This window comes from Ipomoea nil, unplaced genomic scaffold (genome assembly GCF_001879475.1).
Source record: "Ipomoea nil cultivar Tokyo-kokei standard unplaced genomic scaffold, Asagao_1.1 scaffold1977, whole genome shotgun sequence".
Classification (NCBI taxonomy): domain Eukaryota; kingdom Viridiplantae; phylum Streptophyta; class Magnoliopsida; order Solanales; family Convolvulaceae; genus Ipomoea; species Ipomoea nil.
Genome location: NW_017618405.1, coordinates 1,344,672 through 1,371,127, shown reverse-complemented (window position 1 = coordinate 1,371,127; position 26,456 = coordinate 1,344,672). Strand labels below are relative to the sequence as shown.

The following is a 26,456-nucleotide window of genomic DNA, read 5'->3' as shown; positions in this document are numbered from 1 at the left end:
ATTGTCTTGTGTTCTTTACTGCTTTCTTTACATACCGCTCTTTACATATACGCTCTCACGAAGATATACTACTCACACAATCTCACACACACTTTATGTTTATTTATTTCCGCTGTGCACCATACTCTAACAATCTAGTTAAGAGTTTTGGTTTATCTCTGTCTTAGCAATTGTTGTGCTGTGCGAAAAAGTTTGAAAGTCTATTCAACCCCCCCCCCCCCCCCCTCTAGACTTTCACCTTACCTCTTTTGGGACCAACATAACGCCTTGTACTCGGCTTCGGTAGAGGAGCGGGCCATAGTGCGTTGCTTCCTGGAAAGCCAAGAAATGAGATTGGATCCAAGGTAGACAGCATACCCACTAGTACTTTTTCGGTCGACTTGACATCCGGCCCAATCAGAGTCTGAAAAAGCATGTATCTCGGTAGAAGGTGACGCTTGAAGCCGTAGACCATAGTCAAGTGTGCCCTTGATATACCGCAAGACCCTTTTAAGTAGAGCCCAGTGATCAGTAGTCGGTGAATGCATAAACTGACACAACCGGTTCACAGCATAGGACAGATCTGGCCGTGTAATGGTGAGATACTGTAGGGCCCCTACTAGACGACGATACTGTGTCGGATTATCATGCGGTTCCGCGGACGCTGTAACTGGTTGACTGATAGCAGCTGGTGTGGCCAAAGGCTTGCAGTCAGACATTCCAGCCCTAGTCAAGAGATCACCCATATATCGGCGCTGTGAGAGCATCAATCCAGTGTCAGTGTGTAGTGTCTCGATGCCAAGAAAGAAACTTGGAGTTCCAAGATCCCGAATTTTGAACACTGTGGACAAGCGGCTGAGCAGGCTATCAATTAGACTTGCATCATCCCCCATCATTATATGTCGTCGACATATACTAGTAAGAACACACGTGACACATCAATAGAGTAGTGGAAAAGGGAAACATCGGTCTTCGATGACGAAAACCCCGCAGAAATCAAGTAGTCATGAAATCTTTTGAACCAGGCCCGTGGTGCTTGTTTGAGGCCATAGAGAGAGCGCTGAGGTGACAGACATGGCCAGGATGCGAAGGATCTTCATACCCGGGCGGTTGCTTCATATATACGGTTTCAGCTAAGTGTTCGTTGAGGAAGGCGTTGTGAACATCTAGTTGACGCAGAGTCCAATTCCTGGAGACAGCTATAGAAAATAGCAATCGGACAGTTGTGGGTTTCACCACCGGGCTGAATGTATCAAAGAAATCTTCACCTGCTACCTGATTGAACCCTGTGGCGACCAGACGGGCTTTGTAGCGCTCAATTTTACCATCGGCGGTGCGTTTGGTTCGGAAAACCCACTTGCACCCAATCACATTCATGTGAGGCTCGGCCGGAACTAGCTTCCAGGTGTTGTTGTGTAGCAAAGCATTGAACTCTTGGTCCATGGCATCCCGCCACTCCGGATGGCCTACTGCCTGAGAATAACACGTCGGGTCGGTGGTGATAATCAAAGCTTGAAGTGGTTCACCAGTGCCACGAGTCATGTGTCGAAGACGCATACCATGATCCCGTTTTTGGGGACGACTCCGAGGCCGACCGTGTTTCCGAGCCACCCTGGCCCTTCTATAGCCAAGGGTGCCGGGTCTTGTGTGCTGGGTCCAGGGCCCACATCAGGCAGAGACAGAGGTGGGCTAGTTGCCAACGGTGTTGTTTGCACGTGTGGTATGATGGGTCCAGCGCCCCACGGAGTGGGTGGTGCATTGAACTGTTCTGTACCCTGCAAAGATGAGTCTGAAAAGGAAAATATGCCTCATCAAATCGGACATGGCGACAGATAAAGACTTTTCCCGTTGTTAGGTCCATGCACCTATATCCCCTAAAAGATGGGGGTAACCTAGGAAGACGCAGGGTGCCAACCGGAATTCTATCTTGTGCCGGTTATAAGGCCGGAGATAGGGGTAACATTGACACCCGAAGACCCGTAAAAAGGTGTATGGGGGTGCTGTTTTGTGGAGACGAGTGTATGGACTCTCAAACTGTAGTACAGACGAGGGTAAGAAGTTAATTAGACAGGTTGCTGTTTCGAAGGCATAGTCCTAGTATTCCAAGGGTACTGAACCTTCAGCAAGGAGAGCTAACCCTGTCTCAACAATATGTCGATTTCGGCGCTCAACCCTGCCATTCTGCTCGTGTGTGTAAGCACACGACTGTCTGTGCACAATACCGAGTGTTTGGAATGTTTTGTGCAATTTTTGGTACTCACCCCCTAGATCCGACTGTATACATTTGATAGAACGCGAAAACTGGCGTTCTACCATAACGCGAAAAGAATCAAAAATTTTATAGATGTCAGACTTTACCCGTAATGGGTAAAACCAGCAGAATCGGGAATGATCATCTACAAATAAGAGAAAATATCTATAACCAGAAACAGAAATAACGGGCGAGGGGCCCCAAATGTCCGTATACAAGAGATCTAAGACATTTTTACTACAGGATGCCACTCTATCTAATGGAAATCGCGTAGATTTGCCAAGATGACACGCTGTGCATGACCGGTTCCCTTTTGTTTTATTTGCAATGACAGGACATGATTTAGGATACGACTTTGGACTTGCGCGTGTGGATGGCCCAACCGACGATGCCACACCCCGGGAGTGGCCCAGGAGCTTATGAACGCAACATGATTGTGAGACACCGGGAGTTTATATAGACCACCCGAAGCAGGACCTTTAAGCAATATCGCCCTGGTGACGGAATCCTTCACAACAAAGCAATTTTTATGAAATTCGAAATATACATCATTTTCATTTGTAAAACGATGTACGGATAACAACGGAACTGACAAGTCAGGCACAATTAAAACATTGGATAGAGATAATTGTTTAGAGTGGGAAGGAACAAATAAAGATGCATGTCCAACTTTAGAAATTGTCAAACCTGTGCCATTAACAACTCTCAGGACATCGCCACCGGAGTACTCATCGGCCTGATTCACCATGTTCGGATCCGGAGTAGCGTGAGCAGTAGCACCCGTGTCCGGGAACCAGGACTGCGCTACCGGTGGTGCCGACGTCTCATCACCAGCAACCACGAGGTTGGCCTGCGCCGGAGGCTGGGTAGTGTACCGTTTGAAACAGTAGACGGCGGTGTGCCTGTGTGACCGGCAAATCTGACAACGCAGCGCACCATTCCGGCCACGACCAGCGTTGCCTCCGCGACCTTGGCCGTTTTTGCCTCGTCCATTGCCGCCGCGGGAGTTGCCAGAACTGCCTCCACTGGACTGCCCACGTCCAGCGCTCTTTTGGCAGAATACCCTCACCCATTCTTCTTCCTAAAATGAGCAACCTTTCACAAATAGAAAAGCGCGCGTTGATCTTGAAAGGTACAGATGAAGAAGAGGAAAATGACAAAATAGACGAAGAAATAAAACAAGAAATGGAAAAATTAGAACAAGAAATATAAGAAATAGAACAGCAACGAAAACTTGCGAATCATCTGAAAAAAAAAAAAAAGATAGACAAAAAAAACAGGGCGTATAGAGCAGCCAGAGAACCCGCACCAATGCCATCGACCGACGCCGGATAGTCATCTGCAAGAATGAATTCTTGTGCCTGCAAATAATCTGAAAGTTGCGGAATTTTTACCGGAGTGCCGGTGACTGTGAGCGACGCAGCAAGTGCCCGGAATTCCAGACGGAGAACCCTGAACACCCACATATTCTGTTCGTCCAGCGAGATGGGGCGTCCAGCCTGAGCCAGTGCTTCAACAAGCAGCTGCGCACGTCCGAGAAAATCTGCCGGTGTGAGGTTGCCTTGGCGGAGACTCTGGAATTATCCGAGAAGGCTCAGACAGCGGGCTCGAGAGGATGAGCCGAGGGCGGCCGTGATCGACAGCCATACGTCGCGCGAGGTGTGCCTTCCAACCGCTAAGTACATGACTTCGTCTGAGAGTGACAAAATTAGCAGCGATAAGATGCTTTGATCCTGCTGCACCCAGGCAGCGTGGGCGGGGTTGGCGGTGGAGACAGTGGTCGTCGTTCCAGAAGCAGAGTCGCCGGTGGGAACAACCTCGATCGTCGATGGTGGACAGGGCATATCGCCATCTACGTAGCCTAGGAGACCTTGGCCACGGAGGAACGGAACTAGTTGGGTGCGCCAAAACAAGAAGTTCCGGGAGGTTAGTTTTATGGAAACAAAATGGTGGGCTGAGGAGAGGGAATTTTGGGAGGTGGCCGGAGCAGCAACGGTGGCAGCGGTGACCGTGCGCTCGGAGGAATTCGTCGACATTGTTAATCGGAGAAGGAGTCGACGGGTAGAAGAGAAATTTTAGGAGAGGACCGATAGGCTTGCTGATACCAGATGAGATTAGGATAATCAACCCTGTTACAATCTAACTGAAAGAACAATACAAAAGAGAGATAGCTAATGTAAACTACTCCTGACTAATAGGCAAGTCACACAAGACTAAGCCACTACCACATAAACAATAAGTGTTACAATAATAATAACAAATACTAATAATAACATTACTAACAGAGAAGTTAAAAGTTAAAAGTTGAAAGTTGGAAGTGAAAAACTAAAAGTTGAAAGTTGAAAGAAAAAGCTAGAAGTTGAACTTTGAAAGTTAAAGTTTGAAAGCAAAGTTTTGTGATAGTTGTTAAAGTAAGAAGTATAAAAGCTTATACTTGTTTCTTGTTTGCATGCTTTACTTGTTGTAAGCCTTGCCTTAAGAAAAGAGAAGTTAGGTGTAGTTAACTCTTAGAGGTACTAACCAAGATGATCTGTTCTGATCATGTGAAAGGGCTAATGTAATGCCACCAAGAAGAGTCAGAGAAGAGACTCCTCGTTCCTCGGGACCTGGAGCTTCATCTTCCACAGACCTGACAGAGAGTTTGCGTCAGCTGACCCAGTAGACCCAGACTATCAGAGCCGCCGTACTGAATGGAAACAACGGTGGCGGTGATGTATCACGAAACATCATGGGGCGCAACCCGCCGAGTTACCTGGGCCAGGAAGACCCTGAGATATTAGAGAGCTGGATCCGTACTTTTGACAAATTGTTCGACGTGGTCAACTGTCCGGAAGATCAACGAGTGGAGACAACTGTGTACTATCTTCAGGAAGAGGCTGATCACTGGTGGGTGATGGAGGGCCCGACACTTAAGGAGAAAGAGGACTTTGATTGGGAGATGTTCAAGGTCACTTTGAGAGGAAGATTCAACCCCGAGCATGTCAAGGCTGTTAAGTATGAGGAATTCTTGCATTTCGAGCAAGGGAGCATGTCTGTGTAGGAGTATCATGCCCGCTTTGTGGCACTATCTCGATTTGCTCCTATCTTAGCACCGTATGAGGCTAGCAAAGCCTGCAAGTTTGTCCATGGATTGCACTATGATGCTCAGAAGCTATTTACTGCTGCAAAGTTTGCCACTTTGAATGAATCATATGACGCAGCTGCCGGACGCTCCAGGATTCAGCAACTACATAGGATTGCCCTGCACGGACCGAAAAAGATGAGCGAGGGGAACAACTCACAGTCAAGTAAGGTGCAAAGATTTAATCCAGTGGTGAGAAATGACAACCGAAATGGAGAAATGAGGAATCCGGTGGTAGGACAGGGAGTTGGAGCTAGAGGGTTATTTAGTGTGAGGAACGTGGCTTGCCCAAGGTGTGGTAAGGATCACCCTCGGACTACTTGTGGAGGAGGATCCGTTACATGTTTCAATTGCGGGAAGCCGGGGCATAGAGCCGCCGTTTGTTGGTATCCAAAGATGGAAAGATCCCACAGTACAACCCCGAGTCAGCAGCCTAGAGGCCAGTTCAACCAGGCACCAAACCGAGGAATGGGTCGTGGAAATTAGTCAGGTGGTGGCCTGCACCGAAATGGCAACCAGGGACGCGGGGGATCTCAGCAAGGATGATCGGGAGGAGCCGGATCGGGGAGAGTCATGGTGATGGGACAGACGCAAGCTGAGGGGCGCAATCTTGAGAAAGGTAACACTCTAAATTGGAATAAGTGTTAACATTGTTGTTTGGATTCTTGTTTTGTTGTGCGTGCTTGAAAGATTTGGTACAATTCGTGACTTGTTTAAGACTTGAGATTTAAGACGTTGTTAGAAGCATGTTTTTGAGAAATTCTCGGTAAAAAGTACCAAGAACAAGTAAGTGAATTTTAATAAGAATGAAGTAGATACAAGTAAAAGTGAAATCGTTAAAGAACGATTAAAGTTTAATTAGGAGAGTTAGTTTATGGAGGGTAGTGATTAAATCCTCAAAGTTAAAGTGGAAACAAGAAAAATTAAGAAATGTCAGGAAAGAATTAGACAAGAATTTAATTCGAGTTTAAGTTGGACCCAAACAATCCCGAAAAGAAATTAGAAAGTCAACGTTTGACTACGAGTTGGGATTTTACAAAGTCAAGGACCATTTTGATTTTGACTCTAATTGAGGAAGTGACAAAGTTGGAGGACTAGTTGGAATCTGTCTGTTGGTCATGACCCCTACCCTGCTGGTCGGGCTGCCGTCCTTCTGATTTCCCTGGTGCTCTCTGGCTAGGGCCAACTTCCTGCGATCGCTTAGCAGCATTCGCTTCTCCCGCGTTCGCATAATCGGCCACTCGGCGAATAGCCTCCTCGTATGTCAAAGGTGGGTGCAAGATAAAGTCCTGGTACAGGTGTCCTGCCTGGAGGGAGGAATGTACCATGTGTATTGCCGTCAGGTCGTCCATGGGCTCGACCTCTCCAATCGCGCTCTTCCACTTGAGCAAAAAATTTGAGAGGGATTTGCCCTCTAATTGCTTTGCATTCTCCAGATACATGAAGTGCTTCCGAATGGTCTTGGAAGTCACAAACTTTCGGACGAACTTGGTTTCTATATTGGCGAAGCAAGTGATCGAGCCTGGCTCTAATGATTTAAACCACTTGGCGACCCGACCGGTTAGTGTAGAATAGAAAGCGCGACACATGACTGCGTCTGTCACCCCCATCATCAGCATGTTCCCGTAATAAGAGTTGACGTGAACCTTCGGGTCCATCTTCCCATCATAATCCTTGCTTCCTGGGATGCGAAGGTCATGGAGATACGGCTGAGCCATGGTTTCGGTCGTGAACGGTGTCCGCAATAATGGTGTGGTAGTTTCCGCCGGAAAAGACATGTGCTCTTGTTGCCATCGGTTAAACTCCTGTCAGACCTGATCTAACAACCCCCGGGCATCCGTCTGTACATCCTCGTGTGCATTTCCCCGGGCCCTCTGGTGCCGTGGCGTTAGGGACACACCGGCCTCAGAGAAGTCCTCGCGGCTGACGGTCCGCATAGGTGAATCGACCGACCGCCGGCCATCATCCTGTGGTCCGAGCCGTTGACACATCGCCGACCTGAGCCTTCCAAAAGCACTCGTCCTTTGAGCTGGCTCCCGGGGCGGCTCAGGTTCCTCTTGTTCACCGGCTCCCTAGGACCCCAACCTTGAGCGAACCGGGCGACGAGCGTGCTGGCCGCGTGGGAGCTCCGACTTGGTCTGTGTTCTGCTGGACTTTAAACCGGGGAATGGAGCTGGCAACATAGGCATGGAGGGCGGTGGAGGGTACATCCCGGGATAAAGTGAATGCGGGTAGTAGCGGGGCGTGCCGGGCCAGAAACCATATGCTGGGTTAGGCGACACTAGTGGGTACCCCAGGTACTGGAACTGAGGTTGACCGGGTACCGGCGGGTTGTGGTGTTCCTGTTGAATGACATGCATTGTCTGAGGGGTGGCCGCTCGCCCCGGCGAAATGTTGAGGTCCACTCGTAAACCGCGATTCATCTGGCGATCAGAAGAGCTGACCTCAGCCTCGTCCTGATAATACTTGAACGGATACATGATGGAGGACCGCACTCATCGTACACGACTTCTAGTGTCAGCTTCCCACAGACGGCGCCAAAATGATAGTACTTATACACGTGGACTAGTAGCTAAATCGATCGCCCTAACTCAGCGTTCAAACAAGTGGTGGTCGGGAGCCTCAGAGTATGTGCTTGTCTTTGAATCAATCGAAAAGTCCCCCTGCCTTATTGCGGGTATTTATAGGCGAAATGGAGGGAAACAAGGCCCGGACTACCGGCATGGTGAGCACGTGGCAAATACGTGTCCACAGCTAAACACTAAGCCTCTGGCGATGCATGCCGTTGACACGTAGGGTCTTGTGGGGCCAGTGCGCATGAAGGTCTGGGCAAAAGAAGCACGATCGAGAGGATCATCGGTCGGGAAAGGTACGAGGCACGCAAACCGGTCGGGCCCGATCGGGTTAGGTAGGGAGTCGCTCAACGATTCGAGGCCGATCGGTCGTATAACCTATCAATTTCAATTGCCTTAAAGTAGAATAATAAAGATTTCACTTCAAACGTACCCACCAGGCAATTTGTACTCCCCTATATAGTACTATAGTAGGTACTCCCCCTATTTGCTAAAAGTAAAAAATAAAAATTCCAAAGGGGGATAAACCAACATGCATCAGAGAATTCTGGGGGTTTTATGCTGGTTTTGTTGGTCCAATAGAGTGTCTTGTTACTTCAGAGCAACCACAATAGTGATTTTTGCTAAGTTTTTTAAAAAGAAAAAATTAAAAATTGGTTTTTATCTAATAGGAAATGAGAGATTTTTGGCTAAATGGTTCTCCTACAAATATGATTTTTGGGGTAGGGTCCACTTTTGGAGGAAATGAGCAGCAATCTGCGTGCCCAGAAGATGCGTGCAATGCACGCGCCCAAGACGCATAATGCCTTTAGTTTTTGTTTTTCCTGTCAGAATTTATTGTTTCTTTTTTTTTTCATCTTCTCACTTTCATCTCTCTCGTACATGACTTGTAAAAAACCCACAAAAATCTACAACTATTGAGACTGCACAATAATATAATGTGGCCCAGAATCCCAGTGAGTAACATTTCATGATCGATGTTCCAACTGATTTGTCAATGTCTTGACTACATTCTTCAACTCAGTGATTTAAATAATCCTCAAGTTTGCAGGCAGTTGTTTGTCCCTTGGACCAATGACAGATTCTTCTTCATATCTGATGGAGTAGCAGTTGTTAGAGCATCCGCATCAGTTGGAGTTATTTGAGAGATAATGTAAGAGTGATTAGGAAAGAGAGTGTGGGATGGGAGAGAAAAAAAAAAGGAAATAAAATGGAAATAAAATTGAATTTTATAAATAAAAAATAAAAAAAATTAATGCGTCAGGCGCGCTGTCAGCACGCCTGACGCGTCCGTGTGGTTTGCGCACAGCATTTGCTGCTCTTTAATTTTTATTCTTTTCCTTTTCTGACATTAATTGGGTATTTGCAAGAGGAATATCTTTTAAAATAACTCCATCCCACATTTGCTATTAACCTCACTCAAATTAATAGATCTGACATTAATCCCTATTTCACCATTGATATGGATGCTCTTAGTAATTAACATCTAATCTGGGTGATCTAGCAGCCTTGGGTCTTTTCTCTAGTTGTTCAAAACTATATTTTCTAAAGCCTTGGATGTATAGAATAGTATAAATCAGGATTGAAAATAGTCCCAATACTATTTCACCCCAATAGTTGGTCAATTTAATTCCCACCCATTTCATTCTTTGATATATGACCTATTACAAGAGTTACTATGAACAATACCAAATTGATTACAAGATTTTTTTGATATATTAATATCACTTGTGTTGTCATATAAGAGCCATAGACTCATAGTAACATGTTCAACATTTGACACATCTAAAGTAACTGAGTACATCGGTTGCATTCTGTAATGTACTCTGCTTCCACTAGATAAGGAAATTGAGTTGTGCTTTTTTATTTAATCATAAAACAAGATTTTTTTCTATTTAAAATAAAAAAAATCTTCCTAAAGTATTATTTCGGTCATCTACATTGTCTGGCTAATCTGCATTATAATATCCAACCAGATTGTAGTTATTATCTTTGAAAATCATATTCCATACTTAATCGTACCTTTAATATACTTGATAATTCTTTTAATAGCAACCAAATGTGACTTTTTTGGGTTAGCTTGATGTCTTGCACACACACCAACACTATATGCGATGTTTGACCTATTAGTCGTCAAGTATAATAGACTTATTTTTTTGAGAAATAATAGACTTCTTATTATGCTTCTATTTAGTGTAGAATCCACTAATGTACCATTATCATCTCGAACAAATTTTATAGAAGTGAGAATCGGAGTCCTAGCATCTTTAGCACTTTTCCAACTTGAATTTCTTCACCAAGTTCTTTGCATTACCTCAACCAATTCTTCATTATGTTTCTTTAATCAATTATGCTATGTACATGTCCTTATTTAAATAAGTGTTTTGACATCTATTTGGAAGATTTTGAATCTCAAAATACATGTAATAAGGATTAATTTGATTGATTCTAGATGTGCTACAGCCTACAAGTGTAAAAGATGTGCAAGGTTACATGCTTTGTCAGTCTCTCTTATTTTTTATATACCCATTGTATCCCTATTATATCACTCTAGGTGGTCTAGGAACTAAATCCTACCCAATTCAACATCCTCCTTGCCTTATTATGGTTCGGGATTCCAACAAGGTGATTATTATAGATCCGCGTAGGAATATCTCTCTATGTCTAGTCTAGTCAGATTGTGTTATAGAAGCCCACACGACTTGGCTCAGTGGTTTAAGAATTAGGGATCGTTATATCGTGAACCAAGATCCACAATGCACTATGGACCCTGATTCTACACACATAATTTGACTTCATAATAATGTACAGAATTTATGTTCATAATACACATACACATACACATAAACATGATATAATAAACATGAATTATGTACATTATGAACATGAATTCTGTACATTATGAATATGAATTATGTGTATTATGTTACGTGTTTGTGTCTTCATTATATCGTGTTTATGTGTATGTGTATTATAAATATAAATTTTGTACATTATGAAGTCAAATTATGTGTATTGGACCAGGATCCACAATGCACAGTGATTTAGTAGGCAATTTGGGAGAAGCTTGTGTTGCAAAAGATTCTTCAATTGTCTGTCTAGTACTTTATGATGGACTAGTGTTTGTTTCAAGGAGATTCTCCCCATGGAATCCATAGCTGAAGCTTCACTCCTTGCCAGTCAGAAGTTGACTAGAGTTGGATAAAATTATAAGCAGCAACATTGAGAAAATCTGAGAATAACAGCACTTTAAGTATTAATCAAATACAAAAACTACAAGTATACACAAGCTATATGGCAGTAAGGAGAATAATACTTGAAAGCCAGGGCCGAGCTCCAAACTGATACACTAGAGTGGAGGCAAGTTTATGTATCAGAGAATGCATTCCACTTGATCAAGTTACGAGTATAGGCTCATGCTAAATTCGAGGGTTGTGATTCCAACAGATTCTCGTTAGGCCAAACCTTGCTAAATTCGAGGGTCGTGATTCCAACAGATTCTCGTTAGGCCAAACCTTAATAACAACCAATAGTTAAAGACAAAAATCTGGTTGCACCGTTTTAGTAGAGTGCACATATATAATACATTACCAATCTATTTCGAAGAACTTGATGTATAGCGCCATAAGATGCCTCCGATCAAGTTATTCAGAGCGTGAGCAGCCATTGGCACAATAATGCTTGATGTTGAAATTGTAGCATAGCCATAGGCAAGCCCCACAAATGTCGCCCTAAAAAGTTATCATAAGCTAATTCATTAGAATCCAGCTAATGAAGGAAAAAGATGAGAGGAAATGGATCATGAATGTACAATATACATGGAACATGCATTACATAGAATGATAATGCATTAGTTTAAGGGGGAATAAATAAACTAATGAAAGGCTCCAACTCAATAAATACCAGATTGCAAATGAATATTTTCGGCCGCTGCCCAAGTGCAATATTCCAAAGACTGCAGCAACGGCCAGAGCACTTGGCCATTTGGCACCAAAGAGAGGCAAAAGTGCACCACGGAAAAGAAACTCCTGTTGGATGCAAATACCCATTGAAGCTTGGAATCAGTTTTGAAATTCAATAAAGCACAACTGTGAAAGGTACGAACGAAAGTCCATTGTCTGTGCATACCTCACTAACTCCAGGAAGAAACGACACGACAATGTAATCCAAAGGTTCAAGAGAAGTAAGAACCTGAAGCATCATTTGCAAATTCAGAGAGAGGATAATGAAGTTGACTGAAAGCATGTAGGTTGTTAGAAATTAGTGTTACAAGTTTTTATGAGATAGAATTTAGTTGTTATTATAATAAGCCTATAAATACATGTTTTTCATTGTACGTTACTGATCAGAGCAATGATACTCCTACTTTTATATTAACTCTCCTTCTACTGCTCGGGTGGTATCATTAGCCACCTGTGGGACCCTATTTAAATTTTAACAAAGGTAAAGTCCCATTGCAAATTAGAAATTCTATGCAAGAAAAGCATGGAATGTAGAACAAAGGTTTGTTCTTTTAATTGGAACATCATTTAGGAATTCAGTGGTTCTGCGTACACTTAACAAGAACTTTACTGTCAATTATGGAGCTTGATGAAAAGATGAAACCATCCAAAAATATAAAGAAAATGATCTCAAACAACAATACCTGTCTATTTGCTGCTTCACTGGATTCAGCAAAATCTGGCCAAGTTTTCAACAGTAAATATCGGCATGAGGATACTATTATAACCAGCCCAGTAATCAACTCAAGATGCCACATCTGAAAATCCCCTGTATTGGAGTAAACTATCAGTGAAATCTATATAATGCAACATGAACTCCAATGAAATTCATTAACCAATAGTTGTAATTTGTAAATGGAAAAGCAAACGCAACTACACAGAGATAAAATGAAGATATCTCATGTTGCCAGAATGATATAATAGAATGTTACATTACAAACTACTTGTGCAAAGGATAAAGAGGACCCGATCTTACAAGAAATTTCAACAGAGCAGTCTGCAACTGGCAATCCTTCTGTTGATGCAAAATGAGAGGCCTGCAAATTAGCCAAGAAACTATAAATTTCAACTTAGGTTCCAGTTAAAATTATTGTAGAAATAGAGATGGTTTCTGGAAGTTACTGCCTTACTAATGAGAAGAGCATTAAAGTAATGGGATGATATCAGATATGAGTTGACTTTTTGGAATTGATATCATAAAAAAAATTGTTTTTAATTAAAATGACAAACAATATCAAGAAATGTCATCAAATTAAAGTAAATTACATCAGTTTCCTATGTTATATGAAAGAAAGATGGTATACATTAATATACACACATTCACATGCTTAAAAATGCACACAGGAAAAGAGTACAAGTAACAGGTGTGTGTTCAGATATATATATATATATATATATATATATATATATATATATATATATATATAAGGGTCAAATAAGCCCTTAAACTTTACTCAAAAAGTCAATTAGACCCTTAAACTTTCAAAAGTTGCAGTTAAACTCATAAACATGTTATTTTGGAACATTGAAGCCCAAAAATGACCAGTAATTGCAAGTTACTAAGGTTCCGGTGACCCTCCGACCAATTTTCAAAGAGACTCCGAGGACAAATACCAGCGACCGGTGACCGTCAAACGGTCGCGCGGTAGCGTTTGGAGAAGGCGACTAGGTCTCCAGCTACTAGAGAAGGCATACCAACTTGCCCCCGGAATCTCGCCAGAGGGTCGCCGAAACCCTAGTGACCTGCATTTACAGGTCACCAACCAGTTTTTGGGCTTCAATGCTCCAAAATAACATGTTTATGGGTTTAACTGCACATTTTGAAAAGTTATGAGCCTAATTGACTTTTCGAGTAATGTTTAGACACTTTTCCCTAATACAGTATATCCAATTATTAATAAAACGTTGAGAGTAAATTGCACCTGACGAATGAGAAAACCCAAAAGGCATATTAAACCAGAGGTAATAGTGCATGCTTGAAGCACAGAGGTCCTAGATGGGAGTGTTTGAGAATTCTCAACCTCCCCTACATCTGAAGTGGGTGTGCCATTTTTGTCTTGCAACTCATCCTCTATGTTACAATCATCCACCACAAGTTTCTCGGGTAATGTAGTGTTCTCTTTTATTTTTCTGCGTTTTATTCTTGATTTCTTGACTGGACTTGCGAAAGCTCTAATATCAGCTCTACTATATCTCTGGTCTCAACAACAGAGAAAGAAACATACAACAAATCACCAGAAATTACAATTAGGTTTTATTTCTCCGGCGAAATACACGCTATTGAACTATGAAATTGAGAACTCACACTGTGCAATAAACTGGGGATGAGCCCTGGTGAATAACAAGAGGCACAAAATTTGAAACCTGGTGGGAATTTCACCATTTTTGCACTGTTAAAGCTCGAAATAACCTCTGATTGAATTCCATAAAGATGAGCTTTTGTGTGAAATCGTAGAACAATGAATCTTGAAAGCTATTGGAAAGAGAAATCAGAATCTTACATGAAGCGCTAGAATCAGTGAGGAATGTAAAAGCAGAAGACTTCAACTTCCAGCAAGAATTCATAGTAACCAAATCCATCAATGAAATCAACGATAACGCAACCAAATAGCTTAATTGGGGAACTATTTGAAGGTATCCATCTCAGTTAAGAGTCGTTGGATATGGCCTTCAAATTCATTTAACAGCAGAAGTTATGTTGGTTCTTAACCACCACCGCACAAAAGTTAGGCTGCCAAGCACCATATTCACATTATACTAGGTTTTATTTTTTTTTTTTAATGCTACTAGCTCTATTAGATTGTAGTATCTGTTCATATACTTTCTCAACTTACTGAAACACAAAGAGCTAATAACGCCTCCATTGAGGCTTGAACTCACAACCTTCCTCATGGAAGTCCAACCCGGGTACATTATACTAGGTTAGTTTGTAGTGTACTAAAAATTTCATTCATTTTTTAATTTTACTTCTTGTCCATAAGTTATAATGGTAAGATTCGTCTTTATTTGTTGGTCATGTTCATTTTTAGTCTCTAATCTATAAATAACGTTACAATTTTTTTTAATTAAATATTAAGAACAAAATTTTTAATATTACTTATAACTTAGAGACGAAAAGTGAGCACGAACTATTTAAAATAAAAATGAGTTAATACCTAAAATGGTCCCTTGACTATGCCATAATTACCAATTTGGTCCTCAACTAACATTCTTACCCAATTAAGTCCTCAACTATGTAACTTTTACTCAATTAAGTCCTCAACTATATAATTCTTACCCAATTTAGTCCTTAACTATACAATTCTTACCTAATTTAGTCCTCTGTATTAATTTGACTGTTTGTTGACTGTCAAAAGTCGGGATAAAATTATAATTTTACAAGATTTCTCCTTCCTCTCCATTTAGCAGCGCCAAACCATGCATCAATACACTCCGATCAGATTTCGATCGTCAAAAAATCGTTGGAAATCAAATTCATGGGCTATCCGATGCACAACCACTACTTCGATACTGACAGGTTTAGAACCCAACCGGAGCTTATTGCTACATGGTTTAGCGCTGCTAAATGCGGAGGAAGGAGAAAACTTGTAAAATTACAACTTTATTTCCACTTTGACAGTCAACAAACAGTCAAATTGACAAAGGACTAAATTGGGTAAAAATTGTATAGTTGAGGACTTAATTGGGTAAGAATGATAGTCGAGGACCAAATTGGTAATTACGACATAGTCGAGGGACTATTTTGGGTATTAACTCAATAAAAATTCATTGTCAATTATAGTTTAAAAACAAGAAGTAAGCATAGCTAATAAGTAGAGACGAATTCTACAATTACCACATAATTTAGAGACGGAAAGTATAATTTTTCTAAAATTTATTTTAAGTCATTGTTAGTATACTATCTAAAAATAAATATATAATACATTGAAATGAGCATTACAATATAAATTATAGTTCACAATATTATTTGTTCCCTGGCTAGGGTAGCCTACCATGTTTTAGGCCAAATCTCTAAAAATTTTGAACAAGAAAGTGTTAGAGGATTGTCTATGAACACCTGAACTGAACTTCATATGAAAGAGATATGATTGCAATACCATTAGCATATTGCAGGACCATGTGTTTGGGTGTGTCGAAATCTATCCATCCACTTTTTTCACCATGATTTGTCTCGAATCTTTGAAACCTTTGAACATGAAAGTCTTAGAGGATTGTCTTTGATTTTCATGGAAACTTGAATCACCTCAATTGGATTTCATACGAGAGATATGACAAACATACTCTCAGCATGTTACAAATTGCATATTCTGTTATATTTGTGCATAAATTCCTAAAAAAAATATATATTAATGAATTGAGCATCATAGTCCATCAAACTAATGAGATACAAGAAAAATCATTATAAATATGATATTTAAAATAAGTGAAATTAAACACTTATCACACTTCCATACATTTTTTTCAGTTACTTTGTCATAGTTAATGAAATCTTTCAGCTCACCAGACTGTATGGAGAGTTTGTCATAGTTAATGAAATCTTTCAGCTCACCAGACTGTATGGAGAGTTTGATTTCTTGTTTCAATCTGTGGTATTGGTATATCTAAATAATGGGTGAGACGATTGGTCTGAAGATTTGAAACTGCTTTATACCAAAATCAAGGATCGAATCCTTAATGTTTGGTTAAGAATGAATTAATCTCTTCCACTCAATAACTCCAGAATTAATGTTTTCAAAATAATTAAGAGAAGCTAAGAAACTCCCGAATTAATGTTTTCAAAATAATTAAGAGAAGCTAAGAAAAGACAGGCAATAAAGTGAAAAGGACAATAATTATAACCGAGTTCTCTGGATTCCTAAAATGTGTTTGCATATATTATTTGTTAACGACCTCATTGTCCAATGAGGTAGACTTGAGACTGTATAAAAAAGAGGGTCTCAAGGTCAATCTCCATTCTCTGTAAATGTGTACTACAAGGAAGAAAAAAAAAACATATATACCATTTACATTTCAGGCACTTTGGACTGCTATGGAATAGTGTAAAAGAATGATAGGCTTGACAGGCACTCTATTGCTACAACTACAAAGTAAAAAATAATCATCAACGGAGAGTAGAGATCTAATGTTTTACTGGAAGATCAATCACCAGCACATCACAATATGGCGCCCAACAGCCAAATATGTAGCAACAAGGAATAAACAACGAGACCTATCCTTGCTTGTGGACGACTCATCAGTGCTCGGCTAGACGATACCCTGAATAAATTGGAAAAGAAGCCATTAGATTGATAATCCAGTTTCAATGTATATAAACCTCCTAGATGCGGGCAATTATGTGCTACCAAGTAAAGATTCCTACAAAATTAGTGTTTTTATGGGTTTAATGAGTGAAAAGGGAGATGCAAATTTATGTAGTTTTGATTGGTTAAATGAGAGCAATAACATGTGGCATTCATAATAATGGTTTCTGTAAAATCTGGGAAATAAATTGTCCTCTAATCTTGTGACAAAAGGTGAAATCGCCCACCCTATGCGCCCCACACCCCGGCCCGACAGTTTGTGGAGGGGTAAATCATGGTGACTCAACTGACCAACAAAGACTAGACTTTTGCTCACTGCGCACAAGGAGCCCCCTTCATTTTGAAAGGTTGCTCCCACACTGCCGCTAGTGAGACTCGATCCTCTAATCTAAGTCAACGGATTGCATTTCTGGCACTATTCTTAAGTGGAAAATGCATATAAGAAAGCAAGATAGTCACAAGAATTTACCAAATTCCATCAATCCGGTCAGCAAGCATTCTCCCTTGTCTTGGAACAAGACCAGTTGTAACAAGGGATTTGAACAAATGACCTGCAAGATATGAGGCGTATTGTAAGTTCACAAGCTTCAATTGTTGTTTTGTTAGGCACAAGTGTTAATCCTAAGAAAAAACACCTTTGTCTTCATTGGCTTCATCATCATTTAATAATCTCTCAGATCCAGAATCAATAGTAAGTGCAAGGTGGTCTGTAGAACCCTTTCTCAGAGTTCGAGCGTGAGCAGCTGAAGGGACAGAAGTAGATGCGCTATTATTACTGGTTGGGCCCTGCAGTAGTAATAAGGTAAGAACGTGATTCTTCAGTCAGTATTCATATACAAGTATCACACAGCTCATTTCTTAACAACTCCAATAGGAAATAGAAATGTGCCAGTAAATTAGAAAAAATCATTAGCAAATGGACATGTAAGCTGTTTACGATAACAATCTGAAGTCAACTAATGATTAATAAAACAGGAAGCAAATAATGTGTGCAACTCAAGTAATGAACCAAAAAACACAGCAAAAAGAGGTGTGCTGAGAAGAGTTTACAGTGAAAACAAATATGTATGGTAAATGTAATCAAGTTTACCATGTCTTGAATTTCAGAAATCTCAGACTCAGAAGGCAAGGAAGCCACTTCAAACACATCTCTTTTCTGGTTGATCTCCCCTGGGATAACCTCGACTTGATTAGAACCTTCAAGAGACTTAACCTTGCCGGATAACTCATCAACAACCTTTTGCATCTCCAGCAATTGTGCACCAAGTTTCTCTTTTTCGGATTTTAAATTTTCCGATTCAAATATTAAGGCCACGACCAGCTTTTCAAGTATTGGTAATAATCCTGAAACACCAGCTACTTTTTGAGCCCCAACCAAATTATTTCCTCCCAACTTCTGAATAACATTTTCCAAACCTCTTGTGAGTTCTAACAACTCATCCTTCATCTTTTTACAGTCTTTCTCATAAGTTTTGACTTTCTTCATTTCTTCATTCAGATGTTCAATTTCAAAGTTTTGCTTTCCAAGAGTTGACTGTAACTCTTTCTTGTCATGAGACAACAAGTCTAACTGGTTTTGCAATCCAGTAAAACTGTCAATCACATAAAAGAGTTTTCTCAAATCATCTGATTCATGAATCTCCTGATTCCCCACTTCAGCACCCCCTAATGGCATCTCAATCTTATTTACCTTTTCAAAGAGGGACTTCATTTGAGATGCTGACAGGAGATAGTCTTCAGCCTCTAAAAATTATATAAAATTTCAAGAAAACATAAGATAACATGATATTCAAAAGTAAACAACTTCAACATGGAAAACTAAAACAAACAGGAATTTACCCCGTGCTCTTGACGAAACCATACTTTTAAGAGCTGAAAGTTCTGCTTCTGTCTCCTTCAAGCGATCCTCTCTTGCCTGATGATCTTCTAATTTAAGCCTCAACTCGCTGCACAATTTTTGTGCATTGTCTAGATCATTTTCCAGCTGGGAGATCCTGTTCCTGTTTAACTCCCTTTCTTCCAAAGCTCCTTCACAAGCAATACTGGTTTCTTTCAATTTGTTCTGCAAGTCTTTGGTTGTTTCAACCATCTCATTATTTGCATCTTGAAACTGTTTCTTCAGATTTTGACAAAGTCTAGCAGCAACTAGCAGCTTTTCAGCAGCCTTTTCAAAGTTGCTGTGATCAAATACAGGAAGCCGTGCAGAATCATCATCACCAAAATTATCTGATATCATTGAGTCATCCAATTTTTCTAGATAAAAGTTCGAGCTCGCTTCCGAAAAATCATTCTGCAGCCCTAAATTCAGTTCTCGAGTTGCATCAATACAAGCAGAAAACAACACCTTAAGATTCCCTTCCATCATGTCAATTTTATTGTCCAGTGCTTGTCGATCTGTGTCCATATCTTCCGTCTTTTGCTTCAGAGATGTTATGAGCTTTTGAACAAGTGTGATCAAATCACCAATCAATGTAGAGTATCCTTCAAACCTTTCAGTGAGTATTTTGTTCCTATGATGGAATGCTTTCACAGTTTTTGAGATTTGGAATTTGATGCTCTCATCATCCAATGCATTCAGCTCACCATTAGCCATTTCTATATCTGGAACATCGTCAAGGCCAGTTAGCAAGGCTGTTGTCATTGAAGAATCATCCTACAAGGAGGGAAGAAAATTTATAAATGCACAGAAGTTCAACTCAGTCCATATAACACAGAACAGACATACACACATTTACAAACATTTTTAACACACTTGTACTTCATACAAGGAAGTCAAGTACTTTGCTAGAAGTAATAAGTCTGTTAGACATTATACATGGTAGGAATATATTCAACATGATATTAGGGATTACTGTACATATTCTTAGGGATTTAATTCTGATCCTCACCTTAGTATATATCTTCTTGTATAAATGTGTATTCTTGTGTCTGAAAGATATGAAAAACATATGGAGTTCTCCATTTGACAAAGTCAAACTGAAAATTTGAGATTGTTTCTGGTTTTAAATATACTATATGCAGCTGGTATAAAAGCAAATTAAATGTTGCACTAAACTGAACAATTTGATGAAGTTCCACATCTAGAGGTTGTTTACAGTTTACCAAGCAGAAAAATTACCTTTAAGAGAGAATGACCTTGCAACATTTTGAAATGCACTTCAGGAAACCAGTCTTCAATTTCTTTAAGATGAACATTGAATTCTTTAAGGCTCTCAAACTTTTTCTCAAAACTTCGCCATGCTACATAAAGTAAATTCTCATCTTTCAGAAGCAACTGAAGACTCTTGACATGACCTAACAATTCCAGATCTTTCGTCTCTATGCTCCCACGGGATCCAGCCAACTCTTGCAAGCAGTTACTCAATTTGACATTGAGCTCAGAAATCTCCTGTTCAGCATTTTTCTTTTCATTAACAAGATCAGAAACTTCGGTCTCTGCACTTAGCAATGCATCCTTTAGTGATTTTATAGTAATTGAGGCATCAGCAAGCTTGCTATTTTTTGATTCAACCTCCTCTTTGAGATTCCTTATCTCATTCTCCAAATGAGTAATACCAATTTGTGTCTTGCTGTTTTCCTCAGTAACAAGGGAAATGTTTTCTCTTGCCCGACCCAATGCATCTTCAAAGGAACGAATAGTGTCATTAGCCTCAGAAAGTTTACCTTTATCAACAGAATATTCTTCCTTTAGTTTCTGCAATTCCTTTTGAGTGGCGTCTCTACTAAGTAAAGCCTCTTCTTTCTCATTCTTGAGTACCAAGATGTTGTTCTCTGCCAATGATAATGCATCTTCAAGTGATTTTTGGCTTGCACAGACCTCAGCAAACTGACTTGTTTGAGTAGAAGCTTCACCTACTACTTTCTGTAATTCCTGTTCAAGTAAGATCCTTGCAGATTCTAGTTCATTTTTGTCTTTTTGAAGCTGAGATATACTGCTCTCTGTAATGGACAAGGCATCTATTGTTCTTTGTAATTCCTCTTCAACTAAGATCTTAGAGGACTCCTGTTCTTTCTTCTCTTCTTGAAGCTGAGAGATACTGATTTCTGCAACAGATAAGGAATCTTGCAATGATTTTATGGTTGTCTGGGCCTCGAATAGCTTGCTGAGTAAAGTATTGGCTTCATCTTTCACCGTTGCCAACTCTTGTTCTGCCTCTATCTTTGCCTTCTCGGATTCTCCAAAGCAGCCAACAAGAGATTTGACCTTCTCCATAGGCCCTTCAAAATCTGAAACAGCTGGAAGACCAATAGAATCTATTGTTTCCATCACTTTTTGTAGTATGCTATTGCTCTCAACTAAAAAGTGTTCTAGTTGATCCCTCTGGTCCTTGATAGAAACAAGATCAGCCTCTAGTTTAGGAAAGAGGTCCACATCAGCTGATAATTTATCAATCTGGTCTTTGCAGTCCCTGTAAATAGACAGTTGCTGCTGGAGTTCTGATCTTAGTCTCTCAATCTCAGCATTTTTATCATCCAATGTTCTTTTCAGGTTTTCCCGCTCTTGAACAATTCCCTTGCCCTTTTTAACTGCCATAGACAACTTTTCCTTAAGCAAGGCCACTTTCTCCTCATATTGTTCAAGATTCTTTTGCAAAGAATTCCTTTCTTCTTTCACTGCATTAAGTTCTTTAGTGGCCACCACCAACTCACTTGACATATGTTTCAATTCTGTTTTATTCAGCATCTCTTCAGCAAGAATTGGCTCATACATTTTCAACTCTAGATCCCTAGTATACAAAGCACTTTGGAGTTTTTGAAAAGATTCCAATTCAATATGAGAAGATCGAAAGGAATGACCCTCCTCTTTTATCTTAGCTAGGCATTTCTCAATGATTACAGATGTGTCAGACTGCTGATGGCAGACCAATTCTAGATCATCTAATTTGATCCCAGCTGCCACTAGCAGCATATTGACAAAACGATCCTTCTCAAGTGACATGTAATGCTCTTTCTGGACAATCTCTTCATAGTCATGTGTTAAATTGCCCAGTTCTTCCTGAAAATAGCTTTTTTCCTGTGTTTCCACTAAAAGTGATGTGGTTAAGCTTTCAATCACACTATTTGCAGCCTCTCTTGCTGCAGCTAACTCCTCCTGTAACTTCCCATGAAGATAGTTCTTTTCCTGTGTTTCCATCAAAAGGGAAGTCATTAACTGATCAATCTTGTTATTTGCAGCCTCTTTTGATGCAGCCATCTCCTCCTGTAACTTTCCAGTTTCTTCTTTAGCCAGATAAAGTGATTCCAGGAGCCAAGAAAGGCGAGCATCAATTGCGCTTGATTGCACAGTTTCTGGAAAATCAAATGATGATAAGGTCTCTGTAAATTTTTGAAATTCAAGGTATATGCCCTTTAATGAATTCCTCTCATCTGCAAGCCACCTGACATTTTCAGAGATATCTGTTAGCGGAAGCTGCTCTCCATAAGTCTCTGATAATATTTCTCCACATTTCTGAAGTATACTGTCCTTTTCAGAGAGGGCATCCTGCAGTGAAGTAGCTAACTCATTGCTTCTTACCAACAATTCCTTGGTTTGTTCTGCAGCCTCTAGAGCATTAGACTTTTCTTGCAATTCAACCAAGCATTTGTCTAGCTCACTTGTTTTCTCAGCCAGTGATTGTTTCAGTGCATCACGCTGCTGAACTAATGCTTTTCCTTTTGTCACAGCCAAGCTAAGCTTCTCTTTGGTGTTAGTATACCTTGTCTTCTCCTGTTCAGCTTCAACATTCAGCTTGACAATTTCTGAATTCGCATTCTCAAGCATTGCTTTGTGTTTATCAAGTTCTTCCATCAGATTTCTATTTTCATCACCTAAATGACTAAGGCTTTGGGACAAGTTTACTGCTGTTTTTAATTCAATCAGCTTTTCACGTGCAACAACAAATATTCCCATTTCATCCTGTACAGTAAGGTCTGGCACAACTTCAGCCAAACAACATCTAACTTGGTCAATTTGAGAAAGGAAGAACTTATGCTTCTCAACTAATATATCAATTTGTTTTTGGACATGAGACATTTTCCCCAAAACAGATTCATCTGGTAATTCTTCTTGATGGGCTAGCATTGCCAAAGAAGCTAAAATCCCGTTTGCAATTTCCCCAACTTTCTGCTCTGTCTCATGTTGGACTTCAGACATGCGTAAAGAATCCTCTTGTTCAGAATTCAAATGAGAAAGAGCAACATCCTTCAATACAGAGAACTCAGTAGCCTTTGTATTGAGAACCTCAATTTCATGATCCTTCATGTGTAAAAGTCTATCGAGTTCCCTTATCCTGGTCTCAGTATGAGAGCGTTCATACATAGCATCTTTAAGAAAATTGCAGCAATCAGATATCATCTCACGCAAAGATGCAGTGGATGCTAAATCTGAATTAGTTTGATGATCTTTAACCAATACGTTGTCATTTGTATTAACTGATGATTGATCCTCATTAAGGGACTTGAGTTGGTTACGAAGATGAGCCAGTTCTCTCACAAGTACAGCTCTTTCCTCCTGCATAGCAAGTAAAATATGATACTAATAAAATTGCATAGGAACTAAAGTAATTTATGAAACCTACTGCTCATAAAACTGACCTCATATTCTTGTGTGAAGTTATCTTCAGCAGCAATAGACGTCTGCAAGTCTTCTGTCTCGGCCTTCAAAGATTGTGTTTCCGTCTCATTACTTGGTTCTTTAAACTCTTCTGTCTCAGCCTTCAAAGATTGTGTTTCCGTCTCATTACTTGGTTCTTTAAACTCTTCTGTCTCAGCCTTCAAAGATTGTGTTTCCGTCTCATTACTTGGTTCTTTAAACTCAGTGTTGTGTACATAATATTTTTCAACCATTTTCTGTGGTGGGGTATCAGGAGTTATCTCATCTGGACAGTCCACAAACATATCTTCTCTTCCCGCATCTTCAGCCATTATTACATCACTTGTCTCACTTTCTTCAAAGCCGGATACACTCACCAACTCCCCATTACGTTTATTGGCATGAGAAAGCACTCAAGCACCTACACGCAGTTTGACCAAGAACTATTTTACACCCAACATTCATGAAACTCTGAAGCTATTCATTGAGACAATCAGAAGAACTACAAGTTATTAACACAGTAATATACACTTCATTTAAGACTGCATGCCATTTTTGGATGACGAGAGAAACCCGCAGCCACTACCAGAAGGTGTGTACTGGGTAAACCCCACCTTGTGACCGTAGCTGACAAAGGATGACAAGGAAGTAAACCAGCCTAAGTTGCCCATAGCTGACTGGCTCAAACCAAGAAGGTTGGGATTCGAACTCGTGGCCTTGTGGTTACAAGTTTGTATCCTTAGCCATCTTAGCTGGGGTTAACCCCCAGACTAAATGCCATTTTGAATGATCACTAAATGTGTAACCTACAACAACGTATGTATACAGATAACCAAACTGATGAGTAGTTTTGTATTCCAGATGTTGCAGTAGAACTGAACAGACGGGAAAAAATTTTAAGCCAAGCCATTCACAAGACTATTGGAATTGACACACATGAATATGCCAAGATGCACTATTTGTCCAGACGCAACTATCCCTTGCCCCAACATACAGTGTAAAAGTTCCAAATCATCTATGAAAACCCCACAGGAAACCACAGTTTGGTATAGTATTAAGGCAAAGGCTAGAAGTTTGAGAAGCAATATTGAAATACCAAAGTCAACACAAGCATAAATCAGGGGATCCACTGCAAAAGAACAAACAAATTCTATCCACGCAATTATGCATTGTTAGAAACGTTTAAAATCAAATAAACTTCAAAAGAGAATGATAAACGGTCTAGGCAAACTCCAATCATTCAAAACCTGATTAACATCTGTTGGTTCTACGAAAGCAGTGCCATTTTCATAAGCCTGTCGTGATTCAGGCATCTAGAACAATCATAACATAACCACAACAACACACTTAACAAAATATTCAATCTAGCACCGGCCCCAATGAAAATATATACATATTGTTTTCGAGAGCAGTTTAAGAAACACATATTTCAACCAAGCAGACAAGGAAATTAGCAGAACCCTAAAACAACAAGAAAATTACGAGAAAATCATAAATTTCAAACTCAATATACCTAGAAAATGAGATGTGTATTGGGTTTCTACAAATGGGATTGTCGAGATTTGGTCCAGGATGTCGAGACTTGAGGAAGAGTTGTGGATCTTGGATTTTGCGAAGCTACGAAACACTATGAGCTGCTGAGGCTTTTATATCTGAACGTTACTTTGCTGGCAAAATGACACTTCGGTGTACTACTTGTCCCTAGTTCATTGGTTCATCACACCACCAAAAATATACTACGTATTATTTTTGTTTTTACACCAAAATATAGTTTGATAGAATGGAGTATAGTGTGTGTTTTTTTCACTTTTTGCTTATTATTATACTAGTAATTCACCCGCGAGATGCACGGAAAAAAATTATGTTATTATAAATATAAATAAAAAATAGAAAAACTAAAATATTTTAAATTATTTAATATAATAATATTTTTGAGCTTCCATTGGTCAAGTATTTATTATTTTTATAGAATACAAAATTACAATTAAAATTAAAATTAATATTAAAATTATAATTTTGTATGGTTAATATAATCTCTAATTATGTGCATATTCAAAACTTATAGAGAGAATTTACATAATTACATTGATTTATTTTTAATTGTATTTCATCTATATTATAATTTTTACAGTACGAATAATAACTAAGATAATTACATTTGGAAAGTAAATTTTAAATTTTGTATGTGTAAATTTAAACTCTAATTGAACACATTTTTTATATGATTATATAATAAATAGCTATTTTATTTTTCAAAAATATATTTTTTATATGATTATATAATATATAGCTATTTTATTTTTTAAATGTTATGCTTTTTTTTATATATATAATAAAGGATGTTGTGGCATTAATTATAACATTAATTATTTTTCAAACCATATAGCTTTATTATATAAAGGATTTTTGAGTAAAAGACATTTTTGGTCATAGATTTATAGTGGCACGAATAATTTTAGTCCTCCATACAAAATTTGGATAATTTATTGACACGCTTATTGTGACGAGGATAATTTTGGACCTCCGTCTGTATTTCCGTGGCTGTTTGAAAAGAGGGTACTTGCATCATTTCATATTATCTCATTCACTTTATTCCATCTCTTCTATTTTGTTCTTCATTGTAGAGAGGAGGGTATTGTCACACACCCACTTTGCATCTT

At 39.6% G+C, this 26,456-nt stretch overlaps 5 protein-coding genes across 12 annotated transcripts; 1 reads left to right on the top strand and 4 right to left on the bottom strand.

Moving 5' to 3' along the window:
* Window positions 1–239: 239 nt before the first annotated feature.
* On the bottom strand, window positions 240–872 carry LOC109147139 (uncharacterized mitochondrial protein AtMg00810-like). The gene has a single exon (XM_019294778.1). It carries the CDS (start codon window positions 870–872, stop codon window positions 240–242), a length of 633 nt encoding a protein of 210 aa, XP_019150323.1.
* A 4,086-nt stretch (window positions 873–4,958) lies between these two features.
* Window positions 4,959–5,837, top strand: LOC109147138. The gene is made up of 2 exons (XM_019294777.1): window positions 4,959–5,260; window positions 5,336–5,837. Exons 1-2 carry the CDS (start codon window positions 4,959–4,961, stop codon window positions 5,835–5,837), a joined length of 804 nt encoding a protein of 267 aa, XP_019150322.1.
* A 608-nt stretch (window positions 5,838–6,445) lies between these two features.
* LOC109147137 lies at window positions 6,446–7,069 on the bottom strand. The gene has a single exon (XM_019294776.1). It carries the CDS (start codon window positions 7,067–7,069, stop codon window positions 6,446–6,448), a length of 624 nt encoding a protein of 207 aa, XP_019150321.1.
* Window positions 7,070–11,053: 3,984 nt separating this feature from the next.
* LOC109147154 lies at window positions 11,054–14,656 on the bottom strand. Of its 6 annotated transcripts, XM_019294793.1 has the most exons (10): window positions 14,427–14,655; window positions 14,231–14,289; window positions 13,848–14,120; window positions 12,902–12,962; window positions 12,570–12,694; window positions 12,053–12,115; window positions 11,828–11,952; window positions 11,516–11,655; window positions 11,433–11,439; window positions 11,054–11,304 (listed from the first exon to the last, which is right to left on the bottom strand). In XM_019294793.1, exons 1-8 carry the CDS (start codon window positions 14,503–14,505, stop codon window positions 11,520–11,522), a joined length of 921 nt encoding a protein of 306 aa, XP_019150338.1. In that variant the 5' UTR covers window positions 14,506–14,655; the 3' UTR covers window positions 11,054–11,304; window positions 11,433–11,439; window positions 11,516–11,519. The 6 variants fall into 6 exon arrangements, 3 of the variants coding, with proteins under 3 accessions (XP_019150338.1, XP_019150335.1, XP_019150337.1); XR_002048559.1 differs by having other exon boundaries at window positions 11,433–11,655; XR_002048560.1 differs by having other exon boundaries at window positions 11,433–11,655; window positions 14,231–14,337; window positions 14,427–14,537.
* Window positions 14,657–16,777: 2,121 nt separating this feature from the next.
* LOC109147151 (myosin-11) lies at window positions 16,778–25,544 on the bottom strand. 3 transcript variants are annotated; one of them, XM_019294788.1, is made up of 9 exons: window positions 25,310–25,543; window positions 23,919–24,217; window positions 23,799–23,861; window positions 20,344–23,715; window positions 19,065–19,878; window positions 18,316–18,968; window positions 17,861–18,011; window positions 17,695–17,776; window positions 16,778–17,181 (listed from the first exon to the last, which is right to left on the bottom strand). In XM_019294788.1, the coding sequence occupies exons 2-9, from the start codon at window positions 24,126–24,128 to the stop codon at window positions 17,079–17,081; spliced, it is 5,448 nt and encodes a 1,815-aa protein (XP_019150333.1). In that variant the 5' UTR covers window positions 24,129–24,217; window positions 25,310–25,543; the 3' UTR covers window positions 16,778–17,078. The 3 variants fall into 3 exon arrangements, with proteins under 3 accessions (XP_019150333.1, XP_019150332.1, XP_019150331.1); XM_019294787.1 differs by having other exon boundaries at window positions 19,089–19,878; window positions 23,799–24,217; window positions 25,310–25,544; XM_019294786.1 differs by having other exon boundaries at window positions 23,799–24,217.
* Window positions 25,545–26,456: the final 912 nt, after the last annotated feature.